The sequence below is a fragment of the Protomyctophum parallelum genome (assembly GCF_964188405.1).
Source record: "Protomyctophum parallelum genome assembly, chromosome: 17".
Classification (NCBI taxonomy): domain Eukaryota; kingdom Metazoa; phylum Chordata; class Actinopteri; order Myctophiformes; family Myctophidae; genus Protomyctophum; species Protomyctophum parallelum.
Window position 1 is genome coordinate 29,520,256 of NC_139719.1, and position 19,125 is coordinate 29,539,380.

The 19,125-nt window shown below is 41.9% G+C and overlaps 1 protein-coding gene across 1 annotated transcript in view; it reads right to left on the reverse strand.

The window, feature by feature from the left end:
* Window positions 1–207: 207 nt before the first annotated feature.
* slc39a11 (solute carrier family 39, member 11) overlaps window positions 208–19,125 on the reverse strand; it is a 75,070-nt gene continuing 56,152 nt past the window's right edge. Inside the window, exons 6-10 of the mRNA XM_083788212.1 lie at window positions 14,237–14,410; window positions 5,754–5,823; window positions 2,750–2,848; window positions 2,194–2,352; window positions 208–1,460 (exon numbers count right to left, since the gene is read on the reverse strand). Coding sequence (XP_083644338.1) covers window positions 1,382–1,460; window positions 2,194–2,352; window positions 2,750–2,848; window positions 5,754–5,823; window positions 14,237–14,410 — 581 coding nt within the window. The 3' untranslated portion in view covers window positions 208–1,381. The remainder of the gene's footprint in view (window positions 1,461–2,193; window positions 2,353–2,749; window positions 2,849–5,753; window positions 5,824–14,236; window positions 14,411–19,125) is intronic.

Here is a 19,125-nt window from a genome sequence, read left to right on the forward strand (position 1 = left end):
CAAAAAGACACTGGCTAGTCTCAGCCATGCGTTCTGCCTTGCAGAGACAATCAAATCATTTCCCCTCCCTTCTAAGCTAGCAAAACACCAGATTAATGAAATAATTGAAACATGAGAACAGCATGCATTTGAAGCTGATCAAGTTCACACAAGAACTGATCCATTCAAATAATTTGGTCCTTTAATTATACAAAATTGCAAATTGTAAAAGGACATTCAGGGAAGCACACTTATTTATACCGCATTCTACAACCATGTCACTCACCAATTTTCAAATTCAAAACAATGCATTGCATTCAATCAATGCACCAATCTTGTCTAATTCAAGTAAAATGTATTTAAAGCATTTGCACTCATGTTACACTGGTTTTATAATATCTAGTAACTAAATATGGGTTTCATTTACTGTATTACTGTATTCTCATTAAAGGTATATTCAGTGATTTCACCCTACTATAGAGTGTGCTGGCCATATAAGGAGGTCCTCCCTGTCCCCAGTTAACCCCTGGGGGTCAAAAAACCTTAGGTTTCGTTTTTGACTCTCTATCCTGATTGGACGAAAGGCTGGGTCCCACAGCCAAAAACGAAACCTACGGTTTTTTGAGTGAAATCACTGAATATACCTTTAAATAGATGTCATTACTTACTACTCAAGCAGCCATGCAGTGTATTCCAGTTACTCAACTAGCACTGCTAGTTTTTATATTAGCCATACGGTTGACCACCAGGGGGCATATGGTGACCGCATGGCTGCAGCCTAGCTGCCGGCCTGCCTGCTATATCCCCCCCCCCCCCCCCCCCTCTGGGGATATCTCTGGCACATATTTTTTAGATGGGGGGGTCAAATATAGATATAGATTTTCAATTAGGGGTCCTTCATATGAAAAAGTCTGAGATCCACTAGTAGGATAGATGATGAGCAGTTGAGCAGTGCCAGAGTTCGCAGCCAAAGGGGGGGGGATCACTTGCATTCACTTAAATAAATCACTGAATCAAAATGTCATCCTTCAAGGAATATTTCACCATCAAGAAATTCAAAAATTCTACTCTGGTAAAATAAAATAAACAATTCAATTACACTGACAGCCAATTTGCCTAATTAACAATGCTGTACCATAAAAAGAACATCCAAATGAAAGTTAGATTGACACACACACACGCACGCACGCACACACACACGTACGCACACACACACACACACACACACACACACACACACACACACACACACACACACACACACATACACGCACGCGCACACACACGCGCACTGGGAAGGAAGGCTGGTCCCTTTTGGTTTTGTCTAATGAGGTCAGACACATTCTGATGATCGGTCTCAAGAGGTTTTTGATGGCTTGATGGTTGGTCATCATCGTGACCTTTAGCCCAGCCCAACATCCAGTGACATCATGACCACGAACCCAAGAATGGAAGTCCAGGACGCCAGCTTCCCATTTCCACTGAAAGAGGGAGAAATTCTTTAATATCAAGTAGGCCTATGTGCTGTGTAAATTGAGGTTATAGTCAGGTTCATAATGGTACAGTAAAAATATATAAATGTAAATGGTAAATAGAATGAAAACACTATTAAAAATAGTCTTTCATACTGTATAGCCACATCTGTCAATCATTTGCTCTGTCCCCTCATCTACGCTGTAGGTGGATGGATGAATGAGGGAACAGAGCAATAGATTGTATGGCAGTGGTTTCTCCAAAGTGGGGTCCAGGCAGGGACCCTCAGGGTTTGGATTCTGAGAGTTATGGTGTTTCTTAAAATGTATACATTGAGAACCACTGTTCTCTGTAAATAGATTCCTCCAGCTACCCACCAACCCAACTACCATCTCTCCATCAGTTAAAAAACAACAGACAATCCGGGGACTCGAGAGTAAAAAGGAGAAACAGCCTTTATATACTGTATTAATATATTAAAGTCTAACTCATGTTGATTAGATGATGTAATGGTGATGTTAAACAAACTGCCAAAACAAACATTAAATTATCTTTATTGTTAATGGCATTTAATGTTTGTGTTAGGGGCAATATGGCGTAAAAAACATTGTCAATGGTGTTTTTAAAACAAACATTGAACTAAAAACATATAGGAGGGGCTAGCACCCCTCAAAATGCAACTGCCAACATGTTTCCACCTCTGAAGGTCTTCATCGGGGAGAAAATGTTATGGTCCTTCACCTGACTTGAGCCTCGGGTATGATGTCGTCAACCACCACGTAGACCATCGCCCCGGCAGCAAACGCCAGAGCATATGGCAACAGAGGTTCCGCCAAAACCACGGCAACGGCACCCAGCATCCCTGCGATGGGCTCTACCATTCCGCTCAGCTGGCCGTACCTGAGGTTCAGAGAGACAGTAGTTCACACACGTACAGCCAGCAAACACCACCACTTTTTACTGCATTCTGCCTGAACTACCCCGAACCGTACCTTTATTCCAGGCCTAAATGGTAGAGTCAAGAATGGCTGAATTAAATCTCTCTCAACAGAATAACTATTTGGTCGAGAGAAGAGATTCTCCAAACAATTCCCCTGCAGAATTATTTGGCAAGCCTTCACCAAAGAATTATGTAACTGTAATCTAACTGACACAAAAATTAATGAAAACTAAACTAAGCCTTTTCAAAAACTAAACTAAACTAGTACACCTGCTTTAAACCACATTAAAACTAAATTTCGAAATTAAATTTCGAAATTAAATAAAACTAAAATAACATCGACAAACTCACACATACCAGAAAGATTTCCATGTTGACATCCCAGAACCACGCAGGGGCAGGCTAACTGCTAAGCCTTCTGGGAAATTCTGGATACCAATTCCGATAGCCAAGTTTCTGAACAGGGGAAAAGTGAAATAATACCTAAAGTTTCAGATCACAGTTTCACAATGTAATTTAGCACCCAATTTAGCAAGTATATATTCTACAAACCTTTAAATTATTTGCAGTGAAAGTAGAAACGTACAACATATTGATAAAGTAAATCTCAGTGCTCACTGGTTTTTCGGTATACAAGGACACAGCAACACAGTGGATCTCAATTATAGTGTGGCGGTTACTTTTACTTTTATGCATGTGTATGTTAATTAAAAGCATGTGCCTTCTTAACATAAATTAAACAAATTCTTCCATGCCAGAAATAACATCTTTGACTTATACTGTGAAGCACACACACTGCTGATTCTGGACAACCTAGACTCGTAAGCATAAATCCAGTGTGTGGAAGTGGAAGGCAAAGGGAGGGAGATGTTCAATTACAACATTTACAAGACAACGGTCAGAATAGGTGGCATGGACATTTTGTCAGCCATAAGTGTTTAGGGTGTATATTGTAATCTTAATAATATCGATATGAAGCAGCAATAAATCTCTAGTCTAAACCAGCCTCAACAGAAGAGTTGTAGGTAATCAGAATCTGCTCGTAATTCACACATAAAAGTCAAAGCCAGCCTGGTCCCTAACACTGTCCTTGACAATTTCTCCAATAGCAACAGCAAACATTATTTTACGATGCATTTTTATGCATTTACACTTGGCTTCAACCAAAATCATAAGTTAGATATTTTAGTTCCTTTCCATGATATGTAGGGTTATGTAAACATTTGATTTTCAACTGAAACATTTTCAGGGAATCTGAACAATGGAAGACTAGCAAATATTCTTTATAATAATGCTCCATGCTTGCGTGAACGCAGCGCACATGTTTCAAGGACACCCCACCCACTGCTTGCTGGGTGCGCAGCGTTAGTCCCAATATTTCTATATTGGGATATATTACTACCCCACAGTGTTGATTTCGTCGACTAAAACTAAGATGAAAAATGTTCGTCGACTACCTTTTTCCACTGACGAAAACTACATGGAAACTAAATAAAAACTAAGCTATGATGACTATGACTAAAACTAAGACTAAATATACTGACAATTTCATCAACAAATAAAAACTAGACTAAAATGTTAGGAAGGGACTAGTGGACAAGAGATCCAGTATAAGTCATTTTACACTTGGTTGCATGCTGAAATTAGCCGATCTACAAGCTCACAACACGTCGCAGCACGACGCGTTGTGAGCTTGTAGATCGGCTATTTTCAGCAAGTGTAAAAACAGTCATTAAAACGGCATCATGGCCCGCCAAAATACATTTCAGTCGACTAAATCAACTGTAAATTTAGTCGACTAAAATCTTATGATATTTAGTCGACTAAAACTAGACTAACACTAAAACATTCCGGGTGACTAAAATGTGACTAAAACTAAATGTAAACTTGCTGCCAAAAACAACACTGCTAAGCGCCCTAAGCGCACGCGGAATCCCCGGGTGAGTCTTAACCGGACACGTATGTTGGACTAACGTGTGCCCCCCTGCTACAACCTCCTGAGCAGTGCCAAAATGGGTTGTCTGACTGAAACCCAGCTGTCGCGCATGGAAAATAATCTAGAAGCCATGAAATATATATATATATATATATATGACACGCAGTGTTAATTTTGACAGCAAATTCAAATTGTGATTTAGTCTCAGTCTTTTGAATAACACACCATTTAGTTTTAGTCCTATATTAGTCATCTGAAATTGTTTAATCTTAGTCGACTAAATATCAAAATATTAGTATTTTTAGTCTTAGTCATGCTAGTGTTCATTTTGTAAGTTTTTTGTTAGTTTAGTCTTAGCCAACAAAATGAACACTGATGCCATGTGTGGCTTAGTTGAAAAGAGCCACTATGCCAGGAGCACACAGCAGCACAAAACAGAGCCACTATGCCAGGAGCACACAGCAGCACAAAACAGAGCCGTTCCAACTGACCTGGATTAATAAATCAGTGACATCTCTGCATTTGTTTGTAAAATGCTCAAGTTTAAATACAGCAATGCATTGGTATAGTCCGGCAGCCGTGGTGGACGGGTGGGAGATTTGGTATATAGTCTTTTTTATTGGCCTAACATATTGTCTATATACATACATTCATGAAACCACTTGCTGACCGGGCAATGTTTTTATAGGGGTTTCTTGTGACCCTACCATTAAAGGGGCATTCCACTAATTTTCAACATTTTACTATGTCATTAAACCTTAGAGCTGTTGTGTGGAGGTCTGAAAAAAATCATTAACATGGTGAAACACATCTTGATGATGTCATCACAATGTGTTTCACCATGATAATGATTTTAGCGTCTTTCTTCTGAATAATCCATGGGCATCTGTTGTGTTAAACAATATCAAATAACCCATTACAGTACCTTTAAGTGAAGAGCAGTTTGTTGACAACTCACTCATCATTTAGGTCAGGGTTCCCCAATTCAATTTCCTCAAGGGCCATATTTTGACCAGCGTACCAGGCTGGGGGCCGAGTCTGCACGCGCGAGGTCGAGGTCTTGCCCTGAAAATTCATTTTCAGGGCAAGACCCCATTTGAAAAGGATGCCCAGTTTGACATGCATAGGCTACTGACCCCCATTTAATGCCATTTATATCTGGGACCCTTTTTTTGGAAATTCTTTCATGGGCCACAAGGGGGCGCTCTGTGGGCCGCAAATGGCCCGCGGGCCGCCTATTGGGGAACCCTGATTCAGGTACTGGAATATAAACCACGTGGTTTAAGCCATTAAATCTTTTGGCTACTTTAGTCAAAGGATTTGATTTCCAGCCAACAAAAAGCCATGTTGTAAAACCACTGTGTGTGTGTGTGTGTGTGTGTGTGTGTGTGTGTGTGTGTGTGTGTGCATTTCCGTTGGTCTTACCTGGCACTCTCAAAAGTGGCAGATGAAGTTTTTCCAATTGCGCCAAATCCTACTCCCACAGCTAATCCCTCTGCAAAACACACACAGACACACACACACAATGTTACTACAACATGCAGCAAAGAAACCGTGACAGAAGGAAGGACCGGGGAAAACAAGGGTTGGATGACCTAGCACCCGCCTGCATAGTGACCTGGGACTAAATCCCCTCAATATATTAAAGCCATCTGATTTAACTTGGACCTTCACTTTCCATCTAATCTTGTATTGTTAGGAAATACAGTGGGTACAACTTAACCACTTCACCCCTACACAGTACTTCATTGCACGTATATGTCAAATAGCAAAATTGCTATCTACATTTATTTACTAAATGTTTGCCTATTACGATGTGGCCAGAATAGAGATGCTAAGGTTGAAGAGCAAACTGGCCTATCTATTCTGCATTAGACAGCCAGTATATTACCAGTAAGACGCCTGAGGGCGAGAAGCAGAGCGAGGTCACGTGCACGCATCCGCCTAGGTGACAGCAGACTGCTGGGCGAGAGCTGGCGCTTTGGCATGGGGGGGTCAGATCAACATATGGAATGAATTCTGTACTGGCCACATATGGAGTGTGTCTTGAGTGTACAGGGTTTGATGTGGTCAAAACAACATATGGAATGTCAGAACAGGTCAGCTCCATGTAGATCTGGAAGATCTAAGGGTGGCAGCGGGGGCAGTGTCTTGAGTGTACAGGGTTTGATGAGGGCCCAGTTAGGGCTGGGCCTTAATTTTCAGGCCTGATGAGAACTCTAGTGTGGCAGCGGGGGCAGTGTCTTGAGTGTACAGGGTTTGGTGAGGGCCAAGGTAGGGCCAGACCTTAATTTTCGGGCCTGTTGAGAAGTCTAGTTTTCGCTGGCTGCCGGGCGCGGCTGCACTAATAACTTTGGGGCAGGCCCGTCTAGAGTTTAAATGGACAGGTATCAGTCAAAAGGGAGACATCGAAGAGGAAGGATGGATGGGGAAGGATCAACATATGGAATGTCAGAACAGGTTAGAGTTGCTGGCCAATATTGATGACATCAGGGATTTCCATATATGGGCATTCCCATATATGAGCTTAGTATTGATGACATCAAGGATCTCCATCCCTGATGATGTCACGTGATGTCACATATATGGTCATGTCTGGGGTGACCTACCAACCAACCAACCGAACAACTGCCCCGCTGACTGACTGACGGGAAATGCACGATTTCATAGTAAATGCGACCGGTGGTCGCTATAAACCCATCTGCCCATTGTCAGAGTAGCTACTATCTACCGTTCCTCCACAACTACTGCTGAGATGTTTTTGAGCAATCACCTAGTGGCTCCAATTGTGCTGTTCGGTTTTATTGCTTCAAAATATGAATACACATAAATTATAAATTGTTGGCAAAGTGGCCATGGTATAAGTAGGATAATGCACGCGCGCACACACACACACACACACACACACACACACACACACACACACACACACACACACACACACACACACACACACACACACACACACACACACACACACACACACACACACACACACACACACACACACACACACACACACACACACACACACACACACCTGTGACGTTTTCCCTCTTAGTTTCACGGCTGTCTATTCTACAGTAAGTGTGCATTGGCAGGCTGACTCAAAGCCTCTTCTGATATTGTATTTGGCACAGATTGCTATTTTAAATTACATTTTATTTTCAATAGAAAGTTTTTTCCTAGAGTAATTCTGCAACATAACCTTCCTAACCTTTGTTTGTTGCAAATTGGAATGGAAAAGTGTATGTTCTCTTTTCCCCTTCACTCTCCCCTCCTCACACCCTTCCTTCCTCAATTCTACTCTTTCATCTATCTCCCCGGTGACCTCCTCGACATCCATGTAGGACAGGGTTGTTGGTTCCCGAAGATCAATAGTGGACAAAGACCAAAGGTGTCAGCTGCTTCAGGGGTTCTTAAAACAGGAACTGGCACTTTGTCTATACAACAAAGTTCCAATCTCTCTCCCTCTAATACAGTCTCCTTTCTTCCTTTTGACCCTACGTCCCTGTCGATTTCTTCTCATTCCATTCCTGAGATACGGTCTTTCTCTCTTGGTCACTGAATGACTCAGGGAAAGGAGCTCCACATATTTGGCACAGTCAGAAATTGGGGGAATAGCTAGTGTGTGTCTGTGTGAAGGTTTCTGGAACGTCACGGAACTGGAAGAGTAGTGTCTTCCGTCCCCTCAAGATCAAACTCACTAATCAGTCGGTTTAGTCGACTAAGACTAATATGTTTTAAAATGTCAATTTCTGCAAAGCAGCAAGCTATATGGTTAGACTCATTTCACAGATTAAATAAACTAATCGATTAGTCGAGAAATTCTGATGACGATTAGTGGACTTTCTTTAGTGTTGAATAGGAGTGTTGAACAGCCCTACAGGAGATATTTCTATTATTGTACAGTTTGTGGTCTGTGTGGGTAGTATGTGGAGTATCACCATGGGCCCGAACCTCCAAGCTCGTCCACTAGGGAGAGTAGAGGCCTGGGGAGGGATCTCAGCACCATGGACAGCGCATACACCCGCTATTACCAAGACCAAGACGATGTGCTAAATCAGTAGGAGTTAGTGGCAGCTGCTTATTGTGTGTGTATGTATGTATGTATGTATGTATATATATATATGTGTATATATATATATATGCACACATCAGTGTTAATGTATCCTTTTCAACTCCCAAGAGTGTACAAATGCAGTTCAATTTGTACACTTTGTACACTGAGTTAGATTAATAGTAATACTCAGGATTTACAGTGTTTGAGCTATATACAGTAAACTGGATGATGTGTCTCTCCTCAGAACAGGCAATAAGCAACACATTCCCCAGTGAAATGCTGCATTGACTTGAGATTGAAAATGTTGAAACTTGAAAGGCTCAGGCTCTCTCCTGTGTACTGATGTCTGCTCGGTTATGTTTCCATAGGCAATGTAGCTTGTGAGTAAATCTGACACTACCCCGGTACGGAAATAACTTCCAGGCCTGTTTCTTTCTGCCCACTTCTCTACTCTCTGTACACCTACGGCTGGCTGGCCATGCACAGCTCCAACTTAGTGGTCACGTTTGCTGACAAAATAACAGTGACAGCCAAGCATGATCATGGATGAAGCAGACCAAAGAGCTGATGGTGAACTATATAAGTCAGGCAGAGAGCACACCCCATCTACATCGATGGGGCCACAGTGGAGAAGGTCAGTGTCTTCAAATGCATTGACATTCACATGAATCACATCACTGAGAAACTCACCTGGGAAGTCCACTCCACACCAACCAAGTTGTGTGACTTCCTCACACCACTTGGTTCGCCTCTACATTCTCAGGCTTCAATATGGTTCTGCAGGCTTTCTACAGAGGTAACACAGAGAGCATTCTGACTGGCTGCATCATTGCCTGCTACGGGAACTGTACTGACTTCAAACACAAAAGCAAACAAAACTAAACTAAACAATTTCCAGAAACCTTTAAGTAAAATGTATGCTTGCCTACAATAATGACATGCCCAAATTACGGACAATTTACTTGCACCTTGAACGTGACTGTGATGTTGGGAAAGGGGAACTGAAATATGGTGTTAGATTAGAAAAAGCTGCTTAATGTATTGTATAGTACAAAAGAGCACAAAGACACTTAACCAGGCAGCCATGCAACACATACATAATCCACATTCCCAATCTTCATTTTGTACTGATTTACAGCCCTTTGCTCACACATTACAAGCACAAGCACACAAATGCCCATTCCCACTAACTCAATGTATTTCACACATCATCAATCTCAGGAATAGAGAACATGCCTTCGCTAGTTTATTCATGTAATATGCAAAACAAAGCTAATGTATTCATCTAGGAAATGAGACACAGCTAATGTATTAATATAGACAATGAAAGTCTATGGTATTTTACACACGGCTACTGTAACACAGTACTAAAGATAAGACAATGCAAATGTAGCCATACAATTAATGAAAGAGCATGTATGTATGTATGTATGTATTTGTTAAAATGGGTAGGGTTTAAAAAAAGGCAAGAGTTTGCTCTGGTGCACTGGCCTAAAAGTGGGTCCTTAAAAACTGCTAAAACTTCTGAAATGTATGTATGTAGGTATGTATGTGTGTATGTATTTTAAAAGGGGAGGCTTTTTTGTAAAAATCCCTGCCCGCAATACCTTCATATATTTAAAATGAGTCCAAAATAGGGTTACCAGTGAAGGGCAAACTGCCTATTCACTGGGGACTATGCAAGGCAGAGGCGTCCACCCCCCTGAGTCCAAGTTTAAGCTAGACCTCTACTACTACCGTATTATACTGTCACTGTACTGTACGGGCACACTCGAAATCACCATATTGCGTGTGTGTGTGTGTGTGTTGCGCACAGGTGGTGAAAAACAACCATGCTGTTTTCGTGCTCAGACGCACCCACCCACACACACTCCGTAAGGGAGTGGTTGCACCACTCAAAAACCTGTGATGCGTACAAACTTGAAAACGAGGAGCATCTCCTCTTACGGAGTCACTCTGTGGAATGAGCTGGAGTATGACTTAAAGCACTGTGGAAACATAAATCAATTCAAAACTAAAGTAAAAAAAAATTTTTTTGAAGAAGAGTACTAATGGCATTACAAAAGGGAAACTATGACGTACTGTACTATATAATTATAGTAAACCATATCATACATTATGTAATATATATAAGTATAGTAAACCATATCATGCATCACTATTATATACTATTATTATTAGTATTAACTATTAGTAGAAGTAGTAAACCATAATACATATTATATACTATTATTATCAGTATTAACTATTAGTAGAAGTAGTAAACCATAATACATATTATATACTATTATTATCAGTATTAACTATTAGTAGAAGTAGTAAACCATAATACATATTATATACTATTATTATCAGTATTAACTATTAGTAGAAGTAGTAGTAGTAAACCATAATACATATTATGTACTATATAAGTATAGTAAACCATATCATGCATGACATATATTATATACTATTATTATCAGTATTAACTATTAGTAGAAGTAGTAGTAGTAGAAGTAGAAGTAGTAGTAGTAAACCATAATACATATTATGTACTATATAAGTATAGTAAACCATATCATGCATGACATATATTATATACTATTATTAGTATTAACTATTAGTAGAAGTAGTAGTAGTAAACCATAATACATATGATGTACTATATACGTATAGTAAACCATATCATGTATCATATACTAAAGTAACACCATATGACCTTTTATACCTACTATACCATATTACAGTAAACCATAACATATATTATACCATACCATATACATTATAAGTAACTCATTATATATAATCTATATTATAAGGATAACATAACATACGAATGAGACGCAGGAATTATACATAAATAATAACCCTTATCTAATAATCTGCCACCTTGCCACCTTGGCTTAATCAATCAGTATTAGTAAACCATAACGCAATGGCAATGAAAGGTATTGATTCTACACAGCAGGAACTATTGTGTTGATGCGATGTTTATTGTGGTGTATGTAAGTAGCTGTGTATACTATATATATGTTTATATATATGAATATGTGTAGGTGAATGTATATATCTAAGGACAACATGAATGTATGCACTGTGTAGGTAGACAGATGTCCCATCAGTCTGGAACACGTGCACCATAATAATGTGTGTTATGTATGAACTGTGTCCACCATTCAGAAAATGAACTGAACTGAACAACCCATGCTTAACCTTTAATACATTTTAATAGACCACTATTTTATTATTTGTTTTTAAATTAAGTTGGTTCCTTTCTTTATCTCTACAGCGACTTTGGGTACTTTAGACATTTGTCCGGTACCCAAACTAGTGACAATAGCCTATCTACGACAGAAGCGACATGTTGTGAGCTAGTAGATCAGCTATTTACTATTTCCACTACTTAAACATTTGTTTTCTAATTTATGGATTTTTTAAAAAAATTTTATGCATGCAATTCGTATTCATGAAATGCTGTACTGCATGCCACCCTAAATCTCTCTCTTTATGTCAGACTTTACGGCACTGTACGCCAGAGAAGAAATGCTCTGAGCCCGACTGATCTTTAAAAGAAAAGTCCCCTGTAGTGTTTAATTCACTTATGCCAGGTGCAAGTTCAGCTCCCTGTAAATAACCTGTAGTGTGGCTGTCACACAAGCTGTTTGATTCTTTCCTATTGTAGAGCCAGGCATATTCCACCAGTCCCAGGCAGCGCCCCTTCACAAGTTCACATCTCAGATATTTGTTCGCCTTCAATTTGCGGCTGAATCAATCACACATGAGTGGTTTTTGGATAATGGCCCAATGGATTGCATACTAAATAGTGTTCCCTTGTGTTTAGCTGGATTGTGAGCAGTATCTCTTTCTCATGAATTAGCTTATTGTAGATTCTGTGGTGTCAAATTCTAAGACAATCAAATTACTGTCTTTTGTGATAAAGATGTGTTCAATGTGTGGGTTTGTTTACATGCCACGGCTATCCAGAGCAACTGTAACAATAGAGCAAAGAGGAGGTCCAGTAATATAAATACAGTGACAAGAAAACAATCTTGTGCTACAAAATAACTACGATAGTCTGTTTACCCCGCTAGGGTAAAGATCAAACCTCGCATCGGTCTAAATCAGTGGTTCTCAAACCTTATTTGCTCATGGCACCCCTGTAAATAACGTATTCATCCACGGCTTCCCTGAATGACATTTGTTTTGTCATTTCTTTTAGTGAAAATAACTGTATGCTTGATATTAACCACTTGAAACCCAGCATCCATATTCTGGAGGCCAGAAATAGCCAATCTACAAGCTCACAAGATTGGCTATTTTTGGCACAAAGATTTGGCGTATATTAAAAAAGAACGCACTAAGTGAACAGTTTTTAGAGGGTGGTTAAATTGAAGTAATTGATGAATTCCAAATAGTATCAAAGTATTCTGCAGCATCCCTGGACTTGCGTCACGGCACCCGCAACACCCACTTTGAGAAACCCTGGTCTAAATCATACCGTCTAAAAATCATACACTATTGAAATAACATATAAAACAGTGTATGTTTATCTAAATAACATAAATAGCATAAGTGAACAAGGAAGAGGAAAATAAGGAGTGCCAAGGGTGTGGTCTGAAGAGGTGAGTTCAGACTATGGCGGGTGAGTCTGCAGTTCTGACTGGGTGTGTGGGATGTCGTACAGATATCCCGGGTTTTCTGACCATGATGTGTGACAGTGTGTGAACAGGGTGGATCATCAGTTCAGTGAAGTGAGCACAGAAGTGATGAGATGTGGGATTTAGTAAATTGAAAACCAGGTGTGCCATGGCATTCTGGATCAGTTGAAGGGATTTGAGAGAGCATGCAGACAGACCACCAAGGTCTGTCAAGCCCGGAGATAACTGAAGTTTGGATAAAGAGCTGGGCTCACTTTTAGCTTCTCATTCTCTGGATACATTGCACGTTTTCTGGGAAAATATGTATGTATTTTACGTATGAGCACGTAGCTTTTATGAAAACGATATGCAGATGAAGTCTCACTAATGAATTGGTTGACCACCAGAAAAGGATGTGCTCAATCAGTAGAGTGCACTCCGTTAATTTCTCTTATGACCGCATCGTACAGTACCTCCGCGTCACGTGTCATTAATTCACCCTCTCACTCGTACTTCCTGCAGTCAAACAACATCAGCGCACCGCCTGAAGCTGAGACCATGCATTTGTTTAGTCCTGATGGATGGAAATCAGTCCACATGAAATGTGTTTACATGTTACTGAAAGAGGACAGCGTGATGTCAATATGTGATCCATGTTGTTTTTTTCACAATTCTTGTAACACTTTTTTCACTCTGAAATCCTGGGTGCTACACTCCCTCTGCCAACCTGAGGAAAGCAACGGACTGACCTCATGCTTCCTTCAATGTATGGGGAGTCCAAGCCGCTTCTTTTCACCTGACAGGGTGGAGTTTCCCCGGTTGGACGTAGCGAGTGAACACGTTATTCCAACCTTTCCCATCCATCAGGCGCCTTGGTTGGCCAGGGGGAGGCAGTATAGAGACCAAGATTACTGCAAGTTTTTGTAACACACCATGAGTCAGACACCCTCCCCTAACCTAACCTCACAGGAAGCCATGGGTGATTTTTAACCCGCAGCACGGATTAGTTTTACCCCGCGACGCATGTCGGGAGCCACGGGTGTTTTTAACCCACAGCACCGGTTTGTCTGACTCATGACTGTATGACTGTTGGTATGTCTAACCAACGTATGCACCCCTTTTTGCCAACCCCAACTATGGCTATAATATAGTCGTGGTCTTCTACCCAGCTCAGTGGCCTTGTGGTTAGAGTGTCGGGTCATACCAAAGAACCAAGAACATCTGACCTGGAATGTTGTGGATGGTGATGGCCAGGATGAGTAGGAGAATACGTCTCCAACTGTTTCCTGTCTGCCCTGTCACTTCCTGTTGCCTGCTTCCTGTTTCCTGTCCCTCGGAGCTGGTGGACTGGGGGCCTCTCCTCCTCTGGTACACCTCGCCCACACCGTTTTCTAGCTTATCTGCCGCAGAGAGAAAGAGGGATGGAGAGAGAGAGAGAGAGAGAGAGAAAGAGGGATGGAGAGAGAGAGAGAGAGAGAGAGAGAGAGAGAGAGAGAGAGAGAGAGAGGATGGAGAGAGAGAGAGAGAGAGAGAAAGAGGGATGGAGAGAGAGAGAAAGGGGTGTGAAAAATGTCAAACAACAATTAAAAGAATAACTAGGGCTGTCAATATTAACACAATGAGTGCCACCTTGTGGACAAAAGTGGTGGCGCTTGGGTTGCCACGTGATGAGAAGCAATTCTCCCTCTGCCAACCTGGAGAAAGCAACGGACTGACCTCATGCTTCCTTCAATGTATGAGGAGTCCAAGCCTATGATGCACGTCTGGTTTGTGGCCATCTTGGATGTTAACAGCAATAGTGCCAATGCTAGCGAGGACCATCCTTGCTCCAGAAAACGCCAATGTTCCAATCACCGTAAAATCCGAACATCGACGATCTGATCAAAACCACAGACAGCGCTGTAGTTTCCAAGAAAAGAGCTTGGAAAGGCCGTGGCTAATACAGAAGCTAATGTGGTTGGCCGCACAGACGCAGTGCAGACGAGGCCCTAGCAATGTACATAGCAACCGGAGCACTTCCACAAATGGAAAATAACGAGGCATTCTTATATCGATATTAAATGCCTTAGAACGAGTATACTTCTCTAGAGCACATCGCATATTTATTTAATTGGAGAAGTATACCTGTTCTTAGCATCAAATTCATTCCATGCCACATGACGCCTTTGGACGAGCTCTTATCATGTGAATCGGAGGCCATATCCACCCGATGGCACAGAACGTATCAGTAACACACGACGCTCAGCAATTGACTTCAGGAAACAGGAAATTAGACATAGATTGGTACACCGTAATACTAACATTCTGTTTGGTTGAGTGCCTGAGTAAACCGCCTTGAGGTTGATTAGCAATGTACAACACAGTATGTCATTATGCTATATTACCACCTCTGGGGCAACAATGACACATTTTCTAGACTGATTTTCCTTTGACTGAAATAACAGAGCCCCCGGGATGCTTTCTACTGTATATCAATCAGCATCTCCGGTAACAGGAATGTGGTTAATGAATTGCCTGACAGTCTGCAGACAATTTGCTATAAAGAAAAATGCACATGAATGATAATGGCACTGTACTGTATGCGAAAGAAGACACCGCAAATACCGTTATAAAGAGTGCGGACTTCCCTGCCCCCCCTACTATTCATTTTGATGGAAGTTGCTCAGTGGCGTTTTGAAGCACCCGGAAGTGCGGTCTACTTCCGCATTCTTCCGTTTTGGACACCAACATTTGGTGTCAAAAATGCGGAAGTGCTCAATGTTAAACACGAGCTGCACTGGGTTTCCTCATGCTAAATCCACGGGCCCGCCTGCATTCTCAGTGCTGACCAGTAGGGCTCAGCGCTTCAACGCTGGAGAGCCTCCCTGGGGACTTGGAGCCAACCCAACTGCTGGAAATCCTGTTTTCCAACATGGTCTTCGCAGACAGCCCCAAGACAAGCCTCTTTTAGGGCTAGGCCAAAACCAGTGAGTTTGCTAATAAGCGAAGACTAGCCGAGTCTAGAAAATGTGCTTTGCTGGCTAAGAACTTGATTCTGCCATTCACCTTGCCAATGGTCTTAAGAGCTATGGTTTTACCACCCAGGCCACGATTTAGCAGACAACCGAGGTAGCTGACTGAGGCTTTAGCAGAAAGGGAATTTCCTCCAAGAGTAATACGGGGCGAGGCATTTAATACTAGTAATACTATCTACAGCATTTAACATTGAAAAATGAAAATGTTGGAATGTCAGTTTGTTTCCTGATCCCTTTTCAAACTGATCTCTCACTCCCCCCCACTTTCTGTGTATCCGCCTCTCTTTTTGTCTTTAGCTCTTTCGCCACTCTCCTCCACACACACACACACACACACACACACACACACACACACACACACACACACACACACACACACACACACACACACACACACACACACACACACACACACACACACACACACACACACACACACACACACACACACGAGATGAGTGATTGACCCCAGTAAGTGCATCCATTCAGCCATGTGTGAAACGACAGATATAATCTTGTCTGTAAAAGGTCAAATGGTTGATCTCACGGTCTGTATCTCTCCTCAATTTCAGTATGCAGAGGTTTGGTCTTACAATAGCCCTGTAACGTCTCATTAATTCTCAAGGTCTTATTTTGCTTTGTGAGGAAGACTCTTAAGATATTCAATAGCTACTGTAGTCTAAATGCAGCACACAAAGTCTGCGCCTGAGATAGCAGTGCGCCAGACCAGTGACCACACAAAATTGCGAGAGCATGGGGTATTACTATTTACACAATGGCCGCACAAAGTAAAAAGGAGACATGCGTTTGTTGGACGATAGCTTTAAGAAAATACGCTCCCGCCAGTGCGAGATTGCAAGTTGCCCAAAAAATACATGTGTTTGATTGATTGATTGAAGTATGTATTAACAGTTTGCAGAATGGGTAAATTTCACATGAAAGCACAACTCAATACAAAGATTGTTACTGTGGACGACACACTGATAAAGCATTACACTTGTTTACAACACGGTCCACCTTTTTCAATTCATCAGAACGTTTAGACTAGAGACTATATAAAAAATCAGGAAATCATGTAAGGAGGTAAAAAGGGCAAGGAAACATACAGTAAGGGGGAAAGGGGGCGGGGGGTATTGAGATTTATGGATTTACGGGGGCCAGTTTCGAATTGCAGCCGTCCGTAGGTGCCCTTTGAGAGCGCTTTTGAAGGAGTCAAGGGATTCGCAAGTCTTAATGGCTGTTGGTAGGGCGTTTCACATTTTGGTGGCATAGGAGCGAAAATAATTTAGCCCCTTGTTTGTGCCGAATCTGGGTTGAACACAGGTTCGTTGAACTCCCTTTGGTGTTATGGGTGTGAACTTCGTTCGAAAACGTTGTTTAATGCAATCAGATAGGACATTTCTGTTTGGACGTATGGGCTGTCAAGGCCAGAAAGTAGTTTTCCCCCCCACTCAGTAGGCATTCCCGCATAACTTACATATGATGATGTCACGTGCATAGCCTCTATAACAATAAGCCATGCCTATCCTCAGGCCTCTGTTGCTATTTATCACTAAACCTCTCCAACACACGTGTGTGCATGTGAAATATATACACACACACAGTTGGCAAAGGGCAGCTGTTGAGGGATGGCTGCAATTATCAAGTGATGTATTGGTGCCTTCACAATCTATACTGCTATGCATGTCTCACACACAAGGAAATAAATCTACATACACACACAAAATAAATACGTACAACACACAGAATACCTTAATGAAATGCACACACACGAATGGTGGGCAGGGCAGTGGGTAATCTCACTGATCTTGGAGACGCACGCACGCACACAATTAACCAATTTACCTCTGTATTTTTCCATCTGTGTCTCTGAATGCTCTCAACATCAACAAGACAAGATGTAATTTACATGAACAGCGTCGCAGTGGCGGGTTTCCTCTGTACACAAGTGATGAAAAAAGGCTCAGCGCCTGTACTGCCTCCATTTGTTCAGTGTTCACCATTTACATGCTCGCCCTGGGTCAGATTATTCGCCACCATGGTCTGAGCTTTCATTGCTATGCTGATGATACGCAACTGTATCTCAGCACCTCACCTTCCACTCAGATCCCCCCTCAGTCCCTTGTCAACTGCCTCACTGAAATAAAAGCTTGGATGACCACTAACCTTCTCAAACTAAACAGTTCAAAGACAGAGCTCATGGCCGTGGCTCCCAAGGCACTGCTCCAGAAAGTTGGACATTTCCTCCTTCATGTCGATGGCAGCTCCATAACGCCATCTCTGGAAGTCCGCAACCTGGACATCATTCTGGATTCAACCCTCTCCTACCAGTCACATATCAAATCCATAACCAAATCAGCATTCTACCACCTTAAGAACATCTCCAGACCCTTCTCTCTCTCTGACTCCGTGGCCGAGACCCATATCCATGTATTTGTTACCTCCCGCCTGGACTACTGGAGTCCTGTTTGGGGTCCCAAACAAGTACCTGGACAGGCTGCAGTATGTCCAAAACTCAGCTGCCAGAGTTCTCACCCGCACCAAGCCTTGGCAGCACATCACCCCCACCATCAAACAACTGCATTGGCTTCCTGTCAAGTTCCGTATCAACTATAAACTCCTCCTTCTCACCTACAAATGTCAAAACGCCCTGGCTCCACAGTACCTCTCAGGCCTCCTCCATAAACCTCCTATGTCACGGAACCTGCGGTCCACAAACTTGGACCTCCTCTCTGTCCCCAAGGCAGTCAAGCGAACCTCTGGGGACAGAGCGTTCAGTGTGGCAGCCCCCACCCTGTGGAACTCTCTTCCTATAGAGATTTGCCATGCTCCAACACTGGACTCTTTTAAGGCTGCCTTGAAAAGACACTTATTCTTATGGAATATAGTTTTTGATTGTTGTTGGTACATTATGTAAAGCGTCCTTGGGTTCATGAAAGGCGCTATATAAATTCAAGCTATTATTATTATTCCGTTGCCTGAAAGAAATGCAGTGTCGCCGTAACTGCCATGAGATTACTGCCTGACAGAAAAAAAAAATTTCTTCCAGCACGATTTTGGAATGCTATAGGCCTGCCTCACAGCCATTCCCCGCCCCCTTT